The sequence below is a fragment of the Microtus pennsylvanicus genome, chromosome 2 (assembly GCF_037038515.1).
Source record: "Microtus pennsylvanicus isolate mMicPen1 chromosome 2, mMicPen1.hap1, whole genome shotgun sequence".
NCBI classification, from domain to species: Eukaryota; Metazoa; Chordata; class Mammalia; order Rodentia; family Cricetidae; genus Microtus; species Microtus pennsylvanicus.
Window position 1 is genome coordinate 148,315,128 of NC_134580.1, and position 21,396 is coordinate 148,336,523.

Below are 21,396 nucleotides of genomic sequence, written 5' to 3' on the forward strand. Positions count from 1 at the left end.
GTGAGAAAGCCTAGTAAGACAGGATTCTGCAGAGATAGAATCAAGGTGTCCTGGAAACAGCAGTAGCCCAACTTACCCATGAGTCCCCCCGAGCCTGCCGCAGCAGCAAAAGGCTGGCAGTGTGAGGATGCTGCTTACCGGCTGAAGACATTCTCGCTGAACACGTGCTTTTCCAAGCGAGTGAGCAGGGGCAGGTTATCATGGCCAGGGATGTCCAAAAAAGCCGTGACCCTCCCGTTGTCACAGTCTGGACCACAATCTTCAAATCCATCTAGACAGGAAGAGGAAACACTCTAAAACTGCATCTGTAGGTGCCGCCAACAGTGATGGGTCAGTCACACTGAGGCAGACATGCCCTGTGACTGGGCCGTCCAGTACAAGCTCCTGGAAGCCATCCACACTGGAGCCAACAGCTATGGAACTACAAAAGAAGGGTGGCAGGGACCAGAGTCACAGAGAAAACTGGTTTTTATCAACAACTATGGTAACCACTCATCTCTGTGGAGAATATGTACCTCTCCTCCAAAATGCTGAAAATGGTCAGCTAAGAAACATTTTTCACCCTGAAGACAAGCATCCAACATCAGGTTCCCCTCACATCATGTCTGCCTAAAGCCTTGGTGAGCAGTCCCACCCATCCACACCCTGGCCTAGCAACACTCAAAAAGGCCCCTCCCTCCAGTTTCCTTAGCTAAGAACTGCACTGAGGGATCTGAGTTCGGGAATCCTGGGGCCAATGGCCCTGGAACAGAAGGAATCCCATGACTCCCTACATAGCTATGTAACCAGAGGACATCACTGAGCCTCTCTGCACTTCTCATCCCAAGTAAACCTACCTTGTGCCATCAGGATGGCAGCACATGAGTTTTCGCACAAAAAGAGCTGTGAGATCTGCCCCAAGCCCTGTGACCTGGCCAACTCTGACCACAGGTCCCCATCCTTTGATCTGTGATGACCAATGACTGGCTCTCTTGTCTCCAAGACCTTCGGCAGACACTGTCTCTCATCTCCTTTGTCCTGGGCTTTTCGGTCATGGTTAGTGTGCAGCATCTCTAGAAGGCCTCCCGTGCCCACCATGTCCCATGTCAAAGGTTCCAGTGGTGCCAACCTGGCTGACCTGCTCCAGTTCAGTTCTCTGCACAATGCAGTGAGGTCTTCAACAACAGATACTCTCTACATACTCACTCCCAGTTTTCCATGCCTAGCACAATGCCTGGGGCACAGTAGAGGGTTTGGTTCTTAACCACATGATGAGCAAATTCATGCTAAAGCTATGTATCTCTCTAAGGAAACTTTAAACCACCAAATTAACATAATCTTTCCATAAAATCTTTCTATAAAACACACACTAAAGACTTATCACTAAGAGACCATTCTAGAACGGTGATAGTAAGAAGAGCTCTTAGGTAGTAATAAAAATAAAAATAAATTTAATTTAGGGGTTGGGGAAATGGCTTACTCAGTAAAGTGCTTGCCGTCCAAGCATGAGGACTGGAGTTCAATCCCCAGGACCCATTAAAAAAGCCAGGCATGATGGAGTACACTGTAATCTCAATGATAAGGAGACAAAAACAGGTAAATCCCTAGGGCACAATGGCTAACCAGTTGTGGAATATTACTATAACTATGTTAAGATGTGTTACAATTGTTTATATTGCACTTGTTTAATTAGGCAAAGATGTGCTATGTTTGTTTATGCTGCATTTATTTAAGGATGCAAAAAGGTTATTCTTTGCCTGCCTAAGGGAGCTGATTGGGCTAGTAAAAAGCTGAACAGCCAATAGCTAGGCAGTAGAGGTAGGGCTGGCGGGCTGAGAGAATAAACATAAGGAGGAATCTAGGCTCAAGAGAAGGGAGGAGAGATCCAGGAAGTAGAGTGGAGAATGGGGGAGAAAGAGAGGAGATACTGGGGGGTGGGGGGGAGCCAGGCAGTCATCATCCAATCAGACATGGAAGAAGCAGCAAAGTAGGACATACAGAAAGAAAGGAAGGAAGGAAGGAAGGAAGGAAGGAAGGAAGGAAGGAAGGAAGGAAGGAAGGAAGGAAGGAAGGAAGGAAAAAAGCCCTGAGGCAAAACAGAGATGAAGAGAAACAAGTTAAATTACATTATAAGAGCTAGTGAGAGAAGCATAAGGAAGGCCTAGCATTCATAACTAATAATAAGTCTTCGTGTCATAATTTGGGAGCTGGTTGGTGGTCCAAATGAAAGCCTGCTACAAATCAGTCTATGCTACTTAGCGAGTACAAGGCCAGTGAGGGACCATGTCTCAAAAAACAAGGTGAGCAGCTACTGAGGAATGACACCCAAGGCAGACCTCTGGGCTCCACTGACGCGTGCATGCACACGCACGCGCAAACACACACACACACACACACACACACACACAAATAGCTTTTGTCTCTTAAGCACCTGTGATGGACAGAGATAGAGAAGAAGTCCTAGTAGGCATGACTCAAGTCTTTACTTTGCCTTGGAGACAGGGCATTTGTCACTGGATCCAGTCAGTGAACTCTGGGGCACTGCATACATCCCAGCCTTTTAGGTGCTGGGGATTCCACCTCGGGCCCTTACGCTTGGGTACTATACTGATAGAGCTCCCTCTCCAGCCCTTCTTGGTCTTTAAATTTTTTCTTTTGAGAATTTCATATTGATATACAAAAATATGACATCTATCCAATTTTCCTCCTTCAACTTCTCTTATAACCCTCTAACATGCCCTTCTCCTAACTTCTTATCTTTTTAATTTTTTTTTTTTTGATAACCCTCGAAGTCCAGCTGGTAACTATCAGTATGTGAATGGATGGAGGGCCAACCCTGGAGCATGGGAAACCTACCAATGGTCAACATATCCAGAAGAAAGATGACTCATCCCCAGGAATTACTCACTGCCAGTAACTTCCCAAAAGGAGAGCATCTACCTCATCTCCGGGATGCTGTCTGGCTTGGTCTGCCTCCTCTTGTTTCCTGTTTTCCAAGTCTTAGTGGAGGTGATAAGGACCCACCGTTCAGCATTCCTTCTTGCTATTGTTTCAGAGATAGGAGTTTATCAGGCACGCACCTGGCTTGTCCCCGCCAGCAGCGGGCTCACACACAGCTGCGCTCACAGCCATCTCTGCTCTCGCCAGTTGTCCTCCTCACTTAGGGAAGCACTGTACAAACAAATGACACAGGACCATCAGAAAGACGTATGTACCTGCACAGCTCGTGTTCCTCAGAGGGTCCATATGGTGAACTACTAGAGCCCTGAGACAGCTGACTTTTCCTATAGGCAGCCATCTTGTCTCATTCCTGCTGAAGAAAAGGGTAAGGCAGGAAGGGAAGGACCTGGATTTGAAATCTAATTATCAAGAGGGCTCCCACTGTTTCAAAGAGAGCCCATAGGTTTGTGTACAACGAAGAGAAAAAGACACAGCAAAGCCCTTCTGCGCCCCCAATCCCCTGCTGAACCTTTTTATTTTGACCAAAAAGAATAAAGATGAAGAAACAGGCAGCCGAGGCCTCCCAGAGGCTAGTTTTGGCAAGAGACTTGCCTCCCTGGCCAGTTCTGGGAAGATCAACGGCACCTGCTCTAGAGGTGCCGATGCCCCCTGCTGTACTGAGCACTGAAAATTAGATGTCTGTGCCAGTTACACTACAGGTGTGAAGAGGCAGAAGAGTCCCACCTGGCAGACAGGAAGCCATGGTCAATTTAGGAATAATTGATAAGAGTTTAAAATAGAGATAGAAAGCTGTTGCCTAGGTGCTCACTATTCTCTGAAATTCTGGCCACAATTTTCTCAATTCTTTTAGTTATAAATGAGAGTTATTAAAAATTCAAACTGGCTAAGGGGATCTTACTAAAGGACGCCATGTGCATGTGGAAATGCTGAATATGGACATGCTGGGTGTCTTCCTCAGTTGCTCTCCATCTTATTCTTTGAGGCAGGTCTCTTGCTTAAATTGGAATTCACTGATACAACTGAAAGAGCTGGACAGTGAGGCTCAGGGATTCTTCTGTTTCTGCCGACAAGGCTCTGGGATGACAGGCTTTTATGTGGGTGAGGGGGATCAGATTCAAGTCCGCATGCTTGCTGAACAAGCTTAGTTCATCTCCCCAGGCCTAGTTAGTATACATTAGCTTTATAAGTGTGTGTGTGTGTGTGTGTGTGTGTGAGAGAGAGAGAGAGAGAGAGAGAGAGAGAGAGAGAGAGAGAGAGAGAGAGAGAGATACAGACAGACAAAGTCCTGTAGGGGTCACGACCAAGTACTTGATCATGACCACAGTACTTGATGTGCATATCCAAGACCCTGCCAGGGTCCAGAAACTGCAGCCCTCAGCCTACAGGAGTGAGAGCTTCTGCGGATCCTGGCAGAGAACAAAGAGCTCATTCCTAAGCTCTGGGGCTTACTCACGGCTTTGGAATCCACAGAGACCGACCTGCAGACACAAGGAGAACCTCACATCCAAGAGTGGAGGCTTTCACGGGCCCTTGGGACCTACCCTATGCTTCATGGGCAGAGAACTTGCTGTCTTAAAACTCTGCAAGAAACACTTTCTTCAGAGAACTAAAGACCTTGCCAATTAGTCCACAGAAGAGCTGTTACTGCAGAATACTAATGACCCTACTACAGAGACATATAAAACAAAGGAATAAAAGCTATAGGTCATACGGTATTGAATAATTAACCCTTACTGGTTACCTCCAACAATCCAGGAACTAACCACACAAACTTTGTTGTATAGTTTAAAATGTTTTGATGTTTATATTAATTTTTTTAAAATTTCAGACTATGTACTGCGATCATATTTGCCTCCTTCTCCATCCTCCCCACTACCTATTCAATTCATGTTTTCTCTGCCTGCCCACCTGCCTTTAAACTCAGAGTCCAGTTTGTACTGGATGACCACTCCTGGGAACGGGGTCGGTTATATTATACCAGTGAAAAAGCAGTCTTTTCCTCTCCAAGAAGCAATTCCATGCCAAGGGTTCCTCAGCTAGAAGTGTGACGTCACAATCCCCTCCCTTGCTCCGTTCTGGTATCCTGTCAGGCTTGAGCTTCTGCCATCTTGTTGAGTTCCTATGTGCAGTTGTCCTGCTGTGTACTGAACCATTCTCTATCTTTCCAATTTCCACGGAGATCCAGAGCCCTGAGGGGAGGGGTGTGACAGAGCCATCCCTTTAGGTTTGGGCATTCCTGAGTCTCTTACTCCCTGCACCTTGACCTTGTGGGTCTCTGTGGGAGGAATGAATGAGGCACTGATCTAGGGTGCAGCAATATATCATTAGCAGTCATTTTATTGTTATGTTCCTTTAGCAGAATAGTCAACTGTAGTAGGTTTGCCTGGGGTCCAAGACATATCTAGTCTCAGGTTCTTAGCCCCATTGACAGTGTCATGTACAAGTTCCCTCTCCAATCAAAATGTGGTTGGTTACTCCGAAACAGTTTGTATCAGCATGAATATCTGGCTAGGCGAGACATTATTGTGTCTCATAGCACTCACAGCTGGATGAGACAGATGAGTACTTTTCTCCTCTAGTACTGTGCATAGTACTTTCCAGTACAATGAACATTAGCCAATAGGAATGAAGCCTCTAGATGAGCACCAGCTCAATTTTTCCACATCCTTTGACTCAAAAATGTGCCGTCTTCAGCACAGGGTCATACTACCTAGTCTGGAGCAAGTAACCAAAAGCATAGGCAATAGCCTATAATGTTTAGGAAGGGGTTTATGGAACCCTCATCAACCAACAACTGAAAAATAGGTAAACCATTCCTGGCACTGAAAGTTTTATTTCGTGGTAGTGCATGGTGTTCAGTTGGGATACTGTTCCCTGCTTCCTCAGTGTCTTAGTCAGGGTTTCTATTGCTATGAAGAGAAACCATGACCACAGCAACTCTTATAAAGGAAAAACATTTAATTGGGGTAGCTTACAGTTCACAGGTTTAGTTCATTATCATCATGGCGCCATATGGTGGCATGCAGGTAGACATGGTGCTGGAAAAGGAGACAAGAGTCCCATATCTTGACCCACATGCAACAGGAAGTGGTCTGAGACACCAGGTGTAGTTTGAGCATACATATATATATATATATATATATACGAGACTTCAGAGCCCACCTCCACAGTGACATATTCCTGCAACAAGGGCACACCTACTCAGCAAAGCCACACCTCTCAATAGTACCACTCTGAATGAGTTTATGGGTATCAATTACATTCAAACTACCACATTCCACTCTTTGGCCCCCATAAGCTTGTAACAATATCATAAGGCAAAATGCATTTAGTCCAAATTCAATAAAGTCCCATAGTCTATCACAGTCTCAGCAAAGTTCAACATCTCTTCTGAGATTCATGCAATCTCTTAACTGTAATCCCCTATAAAATCAAAATAAAAAAAAACAGAGCACACACTTCCAATAAATAATGGCACAGTATATATATTACCATTCCAAAATGCAGGGAAGGAAGCATAGTGAGGAAACACTGGACCAAAGCAAGACTGAAAACCAGCTGGGCAAACTCCAAGCTCTTCATCTCCATGTCTGATGTCAAAGTACTCTCCAGATCCCCAACTTCTTCCAGCATTGTTGACTGCAGCACACTTCTTTCTCTTCGGCTGGTTCCACTCTCTGTTAGTAGCTCTCCTCGGCAAGGATTCCATGGCTCTGGCCTCTCCAACCTCTTGGGGTCTCCAAGGCAATCCAGGCTTCCCCTTCACAGCTTCATGCAATGGCCTCTTTAGAACTCCATGCAGGGACATCCCTGACACACGCCTGACACCAGTGGCTTTCCCTAGTCGCTCCTTGACTCGAAAGCCAGAACCACGTGGCTCAAGTGCCGATTTCTGCTGGGCTGGAACATGGCCCCCTTGTTCAATTACATCTATTTTTTTATTTTACTATTTATTTATTTATTAAAGATTTCTGTCTCTTCCCCACCACCGCCTCCCATTTCCCTTCCCCTCCCCCAATCAAGTTCCCTCCCTCGTCAGCCCAAACAGCAATCAGGGTTCCCTGCCTTACGAGAAGTCCAAGGACCACCCACCTCCATCCAGGTCTAGTAAGGTGAGCATCCAAACCGCCTAGGCTCCCACAAAGTCAGTACATGCAGTTGGATCAAAAACCCATTGCCATTGTTCTTGAGTTCTCAGTAGTCCTCATTCTCCACTATGTTTAGCAAGTCCGGTTTTATCCCAGGCTTTTTCAGACCCTGGCCAGCTGGCCTTGGTGAGTTCCCAATAGAACATCCCCATTGTCTCAGTGTGTGGGTGCACCCCTTGTGGTCCTGAGTTCCTTGCTCGTGCTCCCTCTCCTTCTGCTCCTGAATTGGACCTTGAGATTTCTGTCCGGTGCTCCAATGTGGGTCTCTGTCTCTGTCTCCTTTCATCGCCTGATGAAGGTTAATATTCAGGAGGATGCCTATATGTTTTTCTTTGGGTTCTCCTTCTTATTTAGCTTCTCTAGGATCACTAATTATGGGCTCAATGTCCTTTACTTATGGCTAGAAACCGAATATGAGTGAGTACATCCCATGTTCCTCTTTTTGGGTCTGGCTTACCTCACTCAGGATAGTGTTTTCTATTTCCATCCATTTGCGTGCAAAATTCAAGAAGTCCTTGTTTTTTACTGCTGAGTAGTAATCTAATATGTATATATTCCATATTTTCTTCATCTGTTCTTCCATTGAAGGGCATCTAGGTTGTTTCCAGGTTCTGGCTATCACAAACAATGCTGCTATGAACATAGTTGAGCATATACTTTTGTTGTATGATAAGGCCTCTCTTGGGTATATTCCCAAGAGTGGTATTGCTGGGTCCAGGGGTAGGTTGATCCTGAATTTCCTGAGAAACCGCCACACTGCTTTCCAAAGTGGTTGCACAAGTTTGCATTCCCACCAGCAATGGATGAGTGTACCCCTTTCTCCACAACCTCTCCAGCAAAGGCTATCATTGGTGTTTTTTTATTTTAGCCATTCTGAAAGGTATAAGATGGTATCTTAAAGTTGTCTTGATTTGCATTTCCCTGATTGCTAAGGAAGTTGAGCATGACCTTAAGTGTCTTTTGGCCATTTGAACTTCTTCTGTTGAGAATTCTCTGTTCAGCTTAGTGCCCCATTTTATAATTGGGTTGATTAGCCTTTTATGGTCTAGTTTCTTGAGTTCTTTATATATTTTGGATATCAGACTTTTGTCAGTTGTGGGGTTGGTGAAGATCTTCTCCCAGTCAGTGGGTTGCCTTTCTGTCTTGGTGACAGTGTCCTTTGCTTTACAGAAGCTTCTCAGTCTCAGGAAGTCCCATTTATTCAATGAGGACCTTAATGTCTGTGCTGCTGGGGTTATATGTAGGAAGTGGTCTCCTGTGCCCACGTGTTGTAGAATACTTCCCACTTTCTCTTCTATCAGGTTCAGTGTGTTCAGGCTGATATTGAGGTCTTTAATCCATTTGGACTTGAGTTTTGCGCATGGTGATAGATCTGGATCTTTCATTCTTCTACAGATTGACATCCAGTTTTGCCAGCACAATTTGTTGAAGATGCTCTCTTTTTTTCATTATATATTTTTAGCTCCTTTATCGAAAATCAGGTGTTCATAGGTTTGTGGATTAAAGTCAGGGTCTTCTATTTGATTCCATTGGTCGACTTCTCTGTTTGTATGCCAATACCAAGCTGTTTTCAATACTGTAGCTCTGTAATAGAGTTTGAAGTCATGGATGGTAATGCCTCCAAACGATCCTTTATTGTATAAGATTGTTTTGGTTATCCTGGGTTTTTTGTTTTTCCATATAAAGTTGATTATTGTCTTCTCGAGATCTGTGAAGACTTTTGATGGGATTTTGATGGGAACTGCATTGAATCTATAGATTGCTTTTGGTAGAATTGCCATTTTTACTATGTTGATCCTCCCAATCCAAAAGCAAGGGAGATCCTTCCATTTTCTGGTGTCCTCTTCAATTTCTTTCTTCAAAGACTTAAAGTTCTTGTCAAATAAATCTTTCACTTCCTTGGTCAGAGTTACCCCAAGATATTTTATGCTATTTGTGGCTATCATGAAAGGTGATGCTTCTCTGATTTCCCTCTCTGTTTCCTTATCCTTAGTGTATAGGAAGGCAACTGATTTTTTGGAGTTGATCTTATATCCTGCCACATTACTAAAGGTGTTTATCAGCTGTAGGAGTTCTTTGGTAGAATTTTTGGGGTCGCTCTTTGGTAGAATTTTTGGGGTCGCTTATGTATACTATCATATCTTCTGCAAATAACAAAAGCTTAACGTCTTCCTTTCCAATACGAATCCCCTTGATCCCCTTATGTTGTCTTATTGCTATTGCTAGAACTTCAATCACTATATTGAAGAGGTATGGAGAGAGTGGACATCCTTGTTGTGTTCCTGATTTTAGTGGGATGGCTTTGAGTTTCTCTCCGTTTAATTTAATGTTAGCTGTTGGCTTGCTGTAAATAGCTTTTATTATATTTAGGTATGGCCTTTGTATCCCTAATCTCTCCAAGACCTTTATCATAAAGGGGTGCTGAATTTTGTCAAATGCTTTTTCAGCATCTAATGAAATGATCATGTGGTTTTTTTTCTTTCAGTTTATTTATATGGTGGATTACATTGATAGATTTGCATATGTTGAACCAGCCCTGCATCTCTGGGATAAAGCCTACTTGATCATAATGGATAATTTTTTTTAATGTGTTCTTGGATTCGGTTTGCCAGTATTTTATTGAGAATTTTTGAGTCGATATTCATGAGTGAGATAGACCTGTAATTCTCTTTCTTGGTTGGGTCTTTGTGTGGTTTTGGTATCAGGGTAACTGTGGCTTCATAAAAGGAATTTGGCAATGACTCTTCTGTTTCTATATTGTGAAATACATTAAGGAGTATAGGTATTAGCTCTTCTTGGAAGTTCTGGTAGAATTCTGCATTGAAACCATCTGGTCCTGGGCTTTTTTTCGAAGGGAGATTTTTGATAACAGTTTCTAATTCTTCGCAACTAACACGTCTATTTAGATTGTTCTCCTGGATTTGGTTTAGCTTTGGTATATGGTACTTATCTAAAAAGATGTCCATTTCTTTTGTATTTTCCAGTTTTGTGGCATACAGGCTTTTGTAGTAAGATCTAATGATTCTCTGAATTTCTTCTGTGTCTGTGGTTATGTCCCCTTTTTCATTTCTGATCTTATTTATTTGCGTGTTCTCTCTCTGCCGTTTAATTAGTTTGGATAGGGGTTTGTTGATCTTGTTGATTTTCTCCAAGAACCAACTTTTTGTTTCATTGATTCTTTGGACTGTTTTCTGTGTTTCTATTTTGTTGATTTCAGCCCTCAGTTTATTTCCAGTCTTCTACTCCTCCTGGGTGAGTCTGCTTCTTTTTTTTCTAGAGCTTTCAGGTGTGCTGTTAAGTCCCCAATGTATGCATTCTCCGTTTTCATTAAGTGGGCACTTAGGGCCATGAACTTTCCTCTTAGCACTGCTTTCATTATGTCCCATAGGTTTGAGTATGTTGTCGCTTTATTTTCATTAAATTCAAGGAAGACTTTAATTTCTTTCTTAATTTCTTCCTTGACCCAGGTGTGGTTCAGTAGTTGACTGTTCAGTTTCCATGAGTTTGTTGGCTTTCTGAGGGTAGTATTGTTGTTGCCTTCTAACTTTAATTTGTGGTGATCTGATAAGACACAGGTGGACAATGATATTTTTTTGTATCTGTGGAGGTTTCCTTTGTTTCCGAGTATGTGGTCAATTTTCGAGAAGGTTCCATGAGCTGCAGAGAAGAAGGTATATTCTTTCCTATTTGGGTGGAATGTTCTATAGATGTTTGTTAAGTCCATTTGCTTCATTACCTCCAATAATTCTCTTAATTCTCTATTAGGTGTCTGATTGACCTGTACCTTGGAGAGAGAGGTTGTTGAAGTCTCCTACTACTAGTGTGTGTGGTTTGATGTCTGCCTTGAGTTCTAGTAATATTTCTTTTACATAAGTGGGTGCTTTTATATTAGGGGCGTAGATATTCAGGATTGAGACGTCATCCTGATGAATTGTTCCAGTTATGAGTATAAAGTGTCCATCTCAATCTCTTCTGATTGATTTTTAGTTTGAAGTCAGTTTTGTTAGAAATTACTATGGCCACACCTGCTGTTTTCTTAGGACCATTTGTTTGAAACACCTTTTCCCAACCCTTTACTCTGAGTAGGTGCCTGTCTTTGTGGTTGAGATGTGTTTCTTGCAAACAGCAGAATGTTGGATCCTGTTTTCGTATAATGACCAGTGGTTGTTTACTCCGGTTATTCTTATTGTTTTTGGTAGTAGAGTTTGTGTGTCTCCCTTCTTTGAGTTGTGCTGGTGAAGGGTTGCTAGATGCCTGAGTTATTGTAGGCAGTGTTGGCAATGTTGGATTCCTTGGGTTGCGATTTTCCTTCTATTACTTTCTGTAGGGCTGGATTTGTGGCTACGTATTGTTTAAATTTGTTCTTATTCTGGAATGTCTTGTTTTCTCCATTGATAGTGAACAATAGCTTGGCTGGGTATAGTAGTTTGGGTTTGCATCCATGGTCTCTTAGTTTCTGCAGTACCTCTATCCAGGACCTTCTGGCTTTTATGGCTTCCATAGAGAAGTCAGGTGTAAGTCTGATCGGTTTACCTTTATAAGTTACTTGGCCTTTTTCCTTTGCAGCTCTTAATATTCTTTCTTTGACCTGTATATTTTGTGTTTTGATTATTATATGGCGAGGGGATGTTTTTCTTTGATCCAGTCTGTTTGGTGTTCTGTATGCTTCTTGACTATTCAAAGGAATATCTTTCTTTATGTTGGGAAAGTTTTCTTCCATAATTTTGTTAAAAATATTTTCTGGGCCTTTGAGCTGTGACTCTTCTCCTTCTTCTATTCCTATTATTCTTAGGTTTGGTCTTTTTATTGTGTCCCATATTTCCTGAATGTTTTTGTGATGAGAATTTGTTGGCTTTGCTGTTTTCTTTGATCTGTTCGTTTATTTTCTCTATGGTGTCCTTAGAATCTGAGATTCTTTCTTCTATCTCTTGTATTCTATTGATTATGCTTGTTTCTGTAGACTCTGCTCATTGACCTAGATTCTCCATATCCAGCTGGTCCTCAGTTTGTGTTTTCTTCCTTGCTTCCATTTCAGTTTTCAATTCTTGAACTGTTTCCATTACCTGTTTGATCATTTTTTTTCTTGGTTTCCCAGGGTATCATGTACGTATTTACTCATTTCTTCAAACTTTTTGTTATACTTCTCATCCACTTCTATAAGGGCGTTTTTTACATGTTGTTTAAGGGACTCTATTACTTTCATAAAGTCGATTTTTTCCAATTCTTCTGTGTTAGGGTGTTCAAATCCTTCTGTTGTAAGATCATTGGGTTCTGGTGTTTTCATATTGTTTTTCAGATTATTGGGTGAATTCTTGCCTTGGTGCCTGCCCATCTCCTCCTATCGATGCTATCTAATGGGTCTTTTAAAACCGGATCAGGTTTCCCTGCTGGCCAGAGGCTCCTCTTACAAAATGCCCTCGCTCTGTTTCCTGGCTCCTGTCGCAGGCCAAGATCTTCTCACCCCTCAGAAGGGTCTTCAGGAACAGGACCAGGCTCCCCATTTGCCAGGGACCTCGCCAACAAAAGGCCTACCTCTGATTTAATTGTAGTGGGGTGATCTGCTCTCGGTATTATGCGCTGGTCCCCGCCGCCTGCGTCTGCTGCCACCTGTGTCTGCCACTACTTTTCTTCTTGCTGTGACCAAATACCTGACCAGAAGTGACTTTCTCAGTGGGGCAGCTCACATCTTGCTTCTTCGGTGGTCTGGGCAGAACTCTTCAATTACATCTTCACCAGCTTTCTGTTTGTAATGGTTTCCCTCACTGCCTAAGCTTGGCTATTCTGGACCTTGCTTTGTAGACCAGTCTGGCCTCATCTCAGAGATCTGCCAGCCCCTGCTTCTGGAGTACTGGGATTGAAGGTGTGCATCACCACAACTACTTCTAAACATTTCTATAATTCCTTTTCACAAGTTGGAAACTTAACTGGATGGGATCTTGCCCTGAAATTACCATTCTCTTTGTTTCATTTCTTAATCAGTTTATCTCCTCGAACACAGAAATTTCACGACTTGGTACTCTTTTTCTCCTCAGATTGTACATTTTATATTTTTTCTTTCTCAACTTGCTTCTTTGCATTATAAATCTTCATTAGAATTAACACTAAAAACCACATGACAGACTCTATACTAGGAGATTTGAAGTTTTCTTTTGCCAACTGAATTAATCCAAATATCTCCAGTTTAGCCTCAGGCAGACTCATTGGACAAGGGCAAAAAGCAGCCACATTCTTTACCAAAATTGCACAAGAGTTCCGGGCAACATATTAATATTCTTCTCCTCTAAAACCTCTTGAGCCAGGCCCCCACACTCATCAAGTCACACTCAGTACCACTGTCTTCCACACTCCTACTAGGATGCCCTATTAAGCAGCCCTTAAAGCTTCCAATTGCTTTTCTAATCCATAGTCCCACGGTCCACATTCTTTCAAACAAAAGCATGGTCAGACCTATCATGGCAATACCCCAGTCCCTGGTACCAACCTCTGTCTTAGTTAGGGTTTGAAGAGAAACTATGACCACAACAACTCTTATAAAGGAAAAGTATTTATTTAATTAAGGTAGCTTACACTTTTCAGAGGTTTAGTCTGTTATCATCATTGGTGAGATATGGTGGCATATAGACAGATATGGTGTTAGAGAAGGAGCTGAGAGTCTTACATCTTGATCCACAGGCAGGCAACAGAAAGTGAACTAACTTACTGGGCATGGAATGAGCATATATGAGACCTGAAAGCCCACCCCCAGAGTGACACACTTCCTCCAACAATGCCACACCTCCTAATAGTGCCATTCCCCATGAGTTTTTGGGGAACAATTTCATTCAAGCTACCACACCCATTATACAGCAACTCCATTTAGACTCTTTTCCTATATGTAATTATTGTAGTAATCTTCTGCAGTAGGAGGTTTCCATACGGCTTTTTCAAAAGGCCTTTAGAACACATAAAATTCTTAAGGTCCAAAATGCAAAAGAATATTAGCAAGCCTGAAAAGAAGCCAAGCTGATAATAACCAGAAAAAAAAATGAATACACAGAATTTGCCCAGAGCCGATGGGATTAATAGAAAATTCTCTCTAAGCATCAGTTAAATGAATGTTTAATATATATATAATGTATATATTTTTTTTCCAGGAAAAAAAAGAGGCAGAAATACAAGGAAGATCCAAGTGCATATCCGAGTGAGAAAAACATACAAAACAAACCAAAAGACAAATGGAAATAAGTTAACAGGTCAGATAACTAAGAAAATGGATGGCTCAAAAGATACACCAAGACTGGCTATACTGGCTGCTCTTCCAAAAAAACAGAGTTCAGTTCCCAGCACCCTCTTGACAGCTCACAACTGCCTGTAACTCCAGTTCAAGGGATCCAACACGTCTTTTTGCCTCCATGAACACCAGACACATAATACAAAGACACATATACAGGCAAAAATCCATATACATAAAATAATAACATTTAAAAATTAACACAGGAAACTGCCCAAAATAAAGCAACGAAGTCTAATGGCAAGAAATAAAAAGATGCATGGCAATGCAGCGCATGCGCAAGTAGAGATGCGAAGAGGCACACTGAAACTGGAACAACTGCAAGTCTTCAGACCCTAGAAATGCAAACACTCTTGCTCTGTGCAGAGCAGCACTACGGAATGCGATGACAGCAAGGCATGCCACATTCGCCAGTTAAAAATCAGGGACCAAAGCACCATTTATAAAAGTTCCTTTTTGTAAATTGACAAATAATAACTGCATTCACAGGGAAAATCTGAATGCACTTGAAGATGTGGGGGGGGGACACTAAAATGCAGAAACCAAAAAAGGGGCCAACTTCTCACCAAAACCCATTAAATAAGGAAATGGAAGGATACTGTTACAGAACTGGGGCAAAGTCTCTGCCTAGAGTCATGGCTTTCAAGATGTAAAGTAGTAGAACTATCTCAAGAATTTAAGATGTTTTTAAAAGTCCACTAGTGGGCTCTCAAGTGACAGGCGGTTGTGAGTCGTGGGGTGTGGTGCTAGGGAGTGGACACAGCTCCTGTGGAGGTACAGCGACTGCCCTTTAACTACTGAGGCATGTCTCCAGCAGCAAGCAAACAACAGAAACCAGCCCGGTGCCAACAGACTGCACGGAAGAACTGGTGGGGTTTCTGCAGAGAGGCCATGACACTGACAAAGCTCAGAAGCCATTCCGGTGAGAAGAATGAACACAGGAAAACAGAGGCAGGGGGTTGTTTTTCTCATTCGACAAAATTTCTCTAAAATACAGATAACTGCATGCTTGCGAGAGGGCTCAAAGGGCAAAAGCATGTGCCATGCAAGCCTGACAACTTGAATGTGATCCCTGGAGCCCATAACAGAAGAAGAGGATGGGCTCCCCAAATCAGCCTCTGCCCTACACATGTATACCATAGCAGAGCCGCACCCGCACTGTCACGTGCATGTAAGTACCTCATACACAGTAATAACAAGATGAACAAAAGATAACTAATGTCTAAAGCAGAACTCCTGATGACACAATATGGGGCTTATGCACAGAGTTGGTAGAATTACCACATGGCACCAAGACCAGAAAAAAGACAGAAGCATATAAGCTGGCAAGAAAAAAAGCAGAACTGCACACTGGGTGGCGGCGGCGCACGCCTTAATCCCAGCACTCAGGAGTCAGAGGCAGGTGGATCTCTGTGAGTTCCAGGCCAGCCTGGTCTACAAGAGCTAGTTCCAGGATAGCCAGGGCTACACAGAGAAACCCTGTCTCAACACCCCCCAAAAAAACAAACAAACAGAAAACTATGGTGAATGTTTAGTGGATGATAAGAAGAAAGAGTTGTCTGCAAACCTTGAAGTCAGTTTTTACAAAGATTCCAAGGTAACTCAGTGGCAAAGGACACACTTTCCAGCAAACAAAACAAAACAAGAAAATCAATGTGGAGAAGATAAACCTTGGTCCTCATGTGCTGCCAATATAATTAACTTACAACCTGCCAGATAAATATGAAGCAAGAACACGAAAAACTCTAGAGCACAGGAGAAAAAGCATGTGCCACAACAAAATGACCAATTCAGCCCCATCACAATGAAGAGCACGCTCTCAGAAGAAAGAAGCAGCCAGATGGGGTACCCCATACCTGTACCTCAGCACTGAGGAGGTTGTGGCAGGGGGACTGCCGTGAATCTGATAGCCTGGGCTAAACAATGAACCCCTTATTTTCCCCTCACCACCACCACCCAACCCAGAAACAAGATGAAAGCGGAACACCATGTCACAGACAGACCTCAAAAAAAATTGCAAAACTGGTATTCAATGGAAGATTTGCATAAAGGTTATACATTAAAAAAACCTGACAGCTCTGTACAGGAAATGTTGGACCACATCCTTGGTAATTATGCCCATGTCAATTAAAACCACAATGAGACCACACTACACACCCATTAGAAAGATGTTTTTAACTGACTGTATCAACACACTAGCAAAAGTCTGCAGCGATGGAACCTCTCACACATCAGAGACAGAAAGGCGAACTGGTACTGCTCCTAAGGCAGTCTGGCAGTTTCCGCACAAAGCTAACAGACGTTTACCACGTGACCCTCTAAGCCCTACTCCCAGGTATTTACCCAAGAGAAATGAAAACACGTTTGTTTACACAAAGGCCTGTATGTTCAGTTACAAATAAAGGAGAACAACCTCTCCCTGGGCCACTGGCACTGCTAGAGCGTTGATGAGTCCGTCGTAGTCACGACCAGCACTCATGATAAGCTGTGTAAGTGTGTGTGTGTGAGCACTCCTGACACTCATTTTCCTGTAAATAGGCAAAGCTGTTGGGATGAGGCAGTCTCCCTTCCTAGCAGCTGCTGGACTCTGCCTGGCTGCTCAGAGTAATGCCATCCACCATCAACACCTCAGAGCTGTGGAGACAAGTACATAAAGGTTGCAGCTGGCTGCCCTGGTCCTAAAGGCAGTCTCAGCCAGGACAGCTGAGACAGCACCCATTGAAGTCCAGAAGAATCTGCAGCCATTTTGACCTTGTAGTCTAGCACAGGGACTGTGATGGCTGGTACAGAAGTCAAGGCTGTGGTTTGTTTGGTCCAAAATATAAGCCTTAATGACGGTGATTGGTATTAAGAAGTAAGGTTGTGATTGGCCTAAAAAAGCAGCAGTAACTGATCCAAAACAAGGGGTGGATGAGTCCAGGCAAAGGGCTGTGGCTGTGTAAATGGTCCCTGGGGCTGAAGAGGCAGGCAGCTCCAGCTCACTGGGCAACAGGCATGAGGGACTTTTCAAGCATTAAAAATGATCTATTCTGGCCGGGCGATGGTGGCGCACGCCTTTAATCCCAGCACTCGGGAGGCAGAGGCAGGCGGATCTCTGTGAGTTCGAGACCAGCCTGGTCTACAGAGCTAGTTCCAGGACAGGCTCCAAAGCCACAGAGAAACCCTGTCTTGAAAAACTAAAAAAAAAAAAAAAGATCTATTCTGCCAATGGTTATGTATTAAGACTGACTTTAACAAATTAAACATTGGTGAGTTTCACTGAATGTAAATTGTACATCATCACTAAAAGTAATTTTAAAAAATTAATATGAGCCTTTAATCCTAGCATTTAGGAGACAGAGGCAGATGGAGCGCCATGAATCCCAGGCAAGTAAGAGAACATAGTGAGACCTTGTTTTGTAGATGCTGCCAAGCCAAGCTTTACAGGGCCAAAAGGTCTTACAATATGTAACTTGAATTCCATATGGTGCCCAGGCCAGCCTTGAACTTCAGATCCTCCTGCCTCCTCCCAGTGACTAGAATTATCAAGATGTGTGCCACTAAGTCCAGCTGAAAACTCAGCACATGAGACTCCTGTGTTCTGATTCTGTGTTTGGGAAGTGACTTTGTGAACCCAACCCTCTCCTTCAAAACCCAGCTGGGATTCAAAGCAAGCACAATAGATAATAGTTAGGAAACCACAGGGAGATGGGCAGCCTTCAGGGAGTCCTTCAATTCACTGTGATAGAGATACAGTCTGCCAAGCCATTCATGTTGTTGGTCAGTAAGTGCTATTTGTCCCAGCGGTACTGGAAAAGCCAGTGAGTTCTTACCACACAGTCTAGCAAATGGGAAATGACCAAGGCTAACAGAATGAATATCCCAAGGACTGATCTCTCTACTCTACATTCTTCTGTCCCCCAGGGCTTTGGACCACGAGGTTCAACCTGGTTACTAAGGTTTTCAGCAACATGACAACAGAGCTGAAGAAAATGGAATCCCTCACCCCACCTACACCACAGCAATTTCAGTAACGTACTCACAGAAGCACAGGGGGATGGGAGGGAGAAGGAGCTCTCCCAAGGCCAGGAAGGAAGCTAAAAACTAGCAGGACACCCAGGGGCATAGTGGGTCACACCTGCAATCCTAGCACTTGAGAGGCTCAGACAGGAGGATTGCCAACTAGGCTATGTAGTGAGTTCCAGGCTAGTTAGGGAGTGAGACTTTGTCAGAAACGGAACAAGACATAGGGAAACATCTGTTCAACACAGAGATAAAGCACATGGTCAGTAACTAGGAAACCAAGATACCAATAGGAAACAGCTGTGGGCCAGCGGGGAGACGTCAGTTCATCGATCAAAAGCATATACGTAGAGAGCACTAGGAGGATGGCTGCCCTGATCCATCGAAATCCCAGGCGCTCTAGCAGAAGCAAAAGAAGAACTATCCCAAAGAAACACTTTTAACTCAAGATGCAGAAACATACCAAACCACCCCCAAAGAGAACCAGGTAACACATCTCTCAAAGTACACAAGACTGCAGACCACTGCCAGGAAGAATTGGTACACAAGGCAAATGAGCATCGTCAGTCCAGCACCAAAACATCACAAGACCCGAGAAAGTGACTGAGGAGTCTGTTAGAAATGAGCAACATCTTCAGAAATAGGCATCCCGATGAAAGAAGAGAACAAAAACAGGCAAGGGGGGACGGGCATTGGAAAAGAACCGTAGACATGAAAAATGGGGACTGTAATTAAAACTTGAGCAAGCAGCTTAAGTGGCAGTTTAGACACAGCTCAAGAGAGAGTTAGTGAGCTGGAAGATTGAGCTGACAAATTGCCCACAACACTGCGTGGAGAAATGAAGATGGCAACAGAGGACAATTAGGACACCGAAGATGAAAAGCTAAGGCCTGAGGTAAGTCCAATAGGATTCTAGAAGAGATTAGAGAAAAAGGAAAGAGATAGTGGCCGGAAAAAAAGATGAATAGCCAATCTGAGGAAGTACAACTGCATAATTAATAACAAAGCAATGCAAGCATTATGGAGTACCACAGCAAAGAAAAAACCGAACAGTGACGTCCAGGCAAGGATTGTTCCGGAAAAGGCCTATTAGAAGAATAATAGCCAATCAACAAGAGGGATGTGGACTCTGACAGCCTCATTAAGGGTGACCTTGGCTTTGAGCTTCCCTTTCCCCTGTGTGAAGGAGCGGAGCAGTGCCCACTCCCATGACTACTGCAGCAAGGACTAAGTGACAGAAACAGATGAATGTGGACATAAAAATGACAGAGGCAGAAATCCCTATACACAATAGGGGCCCCACCAACTGGGGGCCTGGCCTGCAGCAGCAATTAGAGCCTACCTCTTCTATGCCTAAGATTTAACGTATTTCACTGCACACAAGACAGGTAACACTGAAGTCATAAGCTTACATGCAGGACAACTCAGTTCATGAAGTGCAAGATCACGACCTACTGTACTGCATGACAAAGACAGCACCTACTCCGTCACCGCCTGTAGGAAAGCTACTTCTCTTAAAAACATCCAAAACACTGGCAACTAGATCCATAAACATCTCATAGGTTGTTTAGAGTTTGTGACAACAAAGCTGAAGAAATCAGATTTAGACTCATATCAACGCTTTACAGACCTGAACCTTCAAAAAGGTGGCCATAGCTGCCTGACTTGTCTCCTGCAGAGCACCGGAGGCTGTGCTCTGGGAGTGCGGATCTATTTCCAAGTCCTGAGCAGTTTCTCTCATCAGGCAACAGTGGAGTTTGCAAAGTTCAGTGGGTTTTTGATAGCATCTTAATTCAAAGTGCCACAGTATTAAGCCAGTAATGATGTGGTTTCTACACACACAACCCCCCCCCCCACACACACACATATGAGGGTGCACTCTCATGAGTGACTGTGGTAGATGATTGTTTATCGGGGTGGATTTCCCTGCAGTCTGCTTTGTACGATCACAGAACAGACCTGCTGATGTATCCATCCCCCTCCTTTGGCTGAGCTTCACTCTTGATGACCTGAAGACCCTCATCTCAAATGGCCAATCTCAGGAAAAGATAAATTACCTAACAAGATGTGAGAAAACCACTGATCTATCCAGATAAGATCAAGAAACTTGCCGTTCCTACAAGAAAAGAGCCCTTTCCTATCTTCCAGAGGAGACCTCTCTCTCACACAATCCACAGCTGTTTTATTTACTAAACCCTTCTCTGTCTGCTCTGTAAATATTGTCACTCCTGGGCCTTCAGTTTGCTGTTCCTAACACAACAATTTCCTTGAAAAATACTAGCTGCTGTTACTGTTATTAAATCACCGCTAGTGCTGTTCGTGCTTCTCTGGCCAGAGTTCAAGGCTAACCACAGCATTAGGAGTGTGGGGAGGGGAGGATTTCCAGGGGAAATCCAGAAAGGAGCGTTGGCAATAAGCTCTTCCAATGCCTGGGTTGATGGCTGAGTCATGAATCCATGGAAAGCCCAAGCTGACAGGACAGTTGGAGACCGGGTAGAAAGACAAGGAAACGGTCTCACATCTCAGCCTGCTGATTTACATGTCTGCTCGGTAATACTGACAAAAACAACACTCTGGGGTTCGGAAGTTCTACAATACACAGCATCCTCAGCATGAGAGAAGATGGAAAGACACGAGCAAAACTCTAAAGCGTGTAAGAGGACCCAAAAGCTAGGGAGTACAAAGGATTCTAAGGAAACACTAGACTCACAACATGAAGATGATCCATGAAGAAGAAAAGGTCTCAGCAAAGAAGTGTCCTTTGGGAAGAAGATGGTTCAACAGGTAAAATCGGGAGTACCGCAAGCCTGATGGCCCACGTTACCACAAAACCATGTAGTTGGACATGGTGGCTTATCTGTGATTCCTTCACTCCTGTGGCAAGACAGGAAGGAGACAGCAGACTTCCCCGGAAGTGTGCAGGCCAGTTAGCCTAGAGTACACAGTGCAGGGGCAAAGCAGACACGTCTCAAAGTGGAAGGCGAGGGTGCCCTGGTCCTTACACATGCCATAGCATACACACACCCGCACATGCAA

At 43.6% G+C, this 21,396-nt stretch overlaps 1 protein-coding gene across 7 annotated transcripts in view; it reads right to left on the reverse strand.

Moving 5' to 3' along the window:
- The window catches only part of LOC142844576 (serine/threonine-protein phosphatase 4 regulatory subunit 1-like), an 88,498-nt gene that overhangs the window by 52,126 nt on the left and 14,976 nt on the right, over positions 1-21,396 (reverse strand). For 3 of the 7 annotated variants that reach the window (XM_075963225.1, XM_075963229.1, XM_075963226.1), the window contains 2 exons: positions 3,060-3,150; positions 139-271 (listed from right to left, as the gene is read on the reverse strand). The exons of 2 other annotated variants lie outside the window; for them this stretch is intronic. In XM_075963225.1, the coding sequence (XP_075819340.1) occupies positions 139-271; positions 3,060-3,111 (185 nt within the window). In that variant the 5' untranslated portion in view covers positions 3,112-3,150. The remainder of the gene's footprint in view (positions 1-138; positions 272-3,059; positions 3,151-21,396) is intronic. 2 more of the 7 variants (XM_075963227.1, XM_075963232.1) reach the window with 1 other exon arrangement.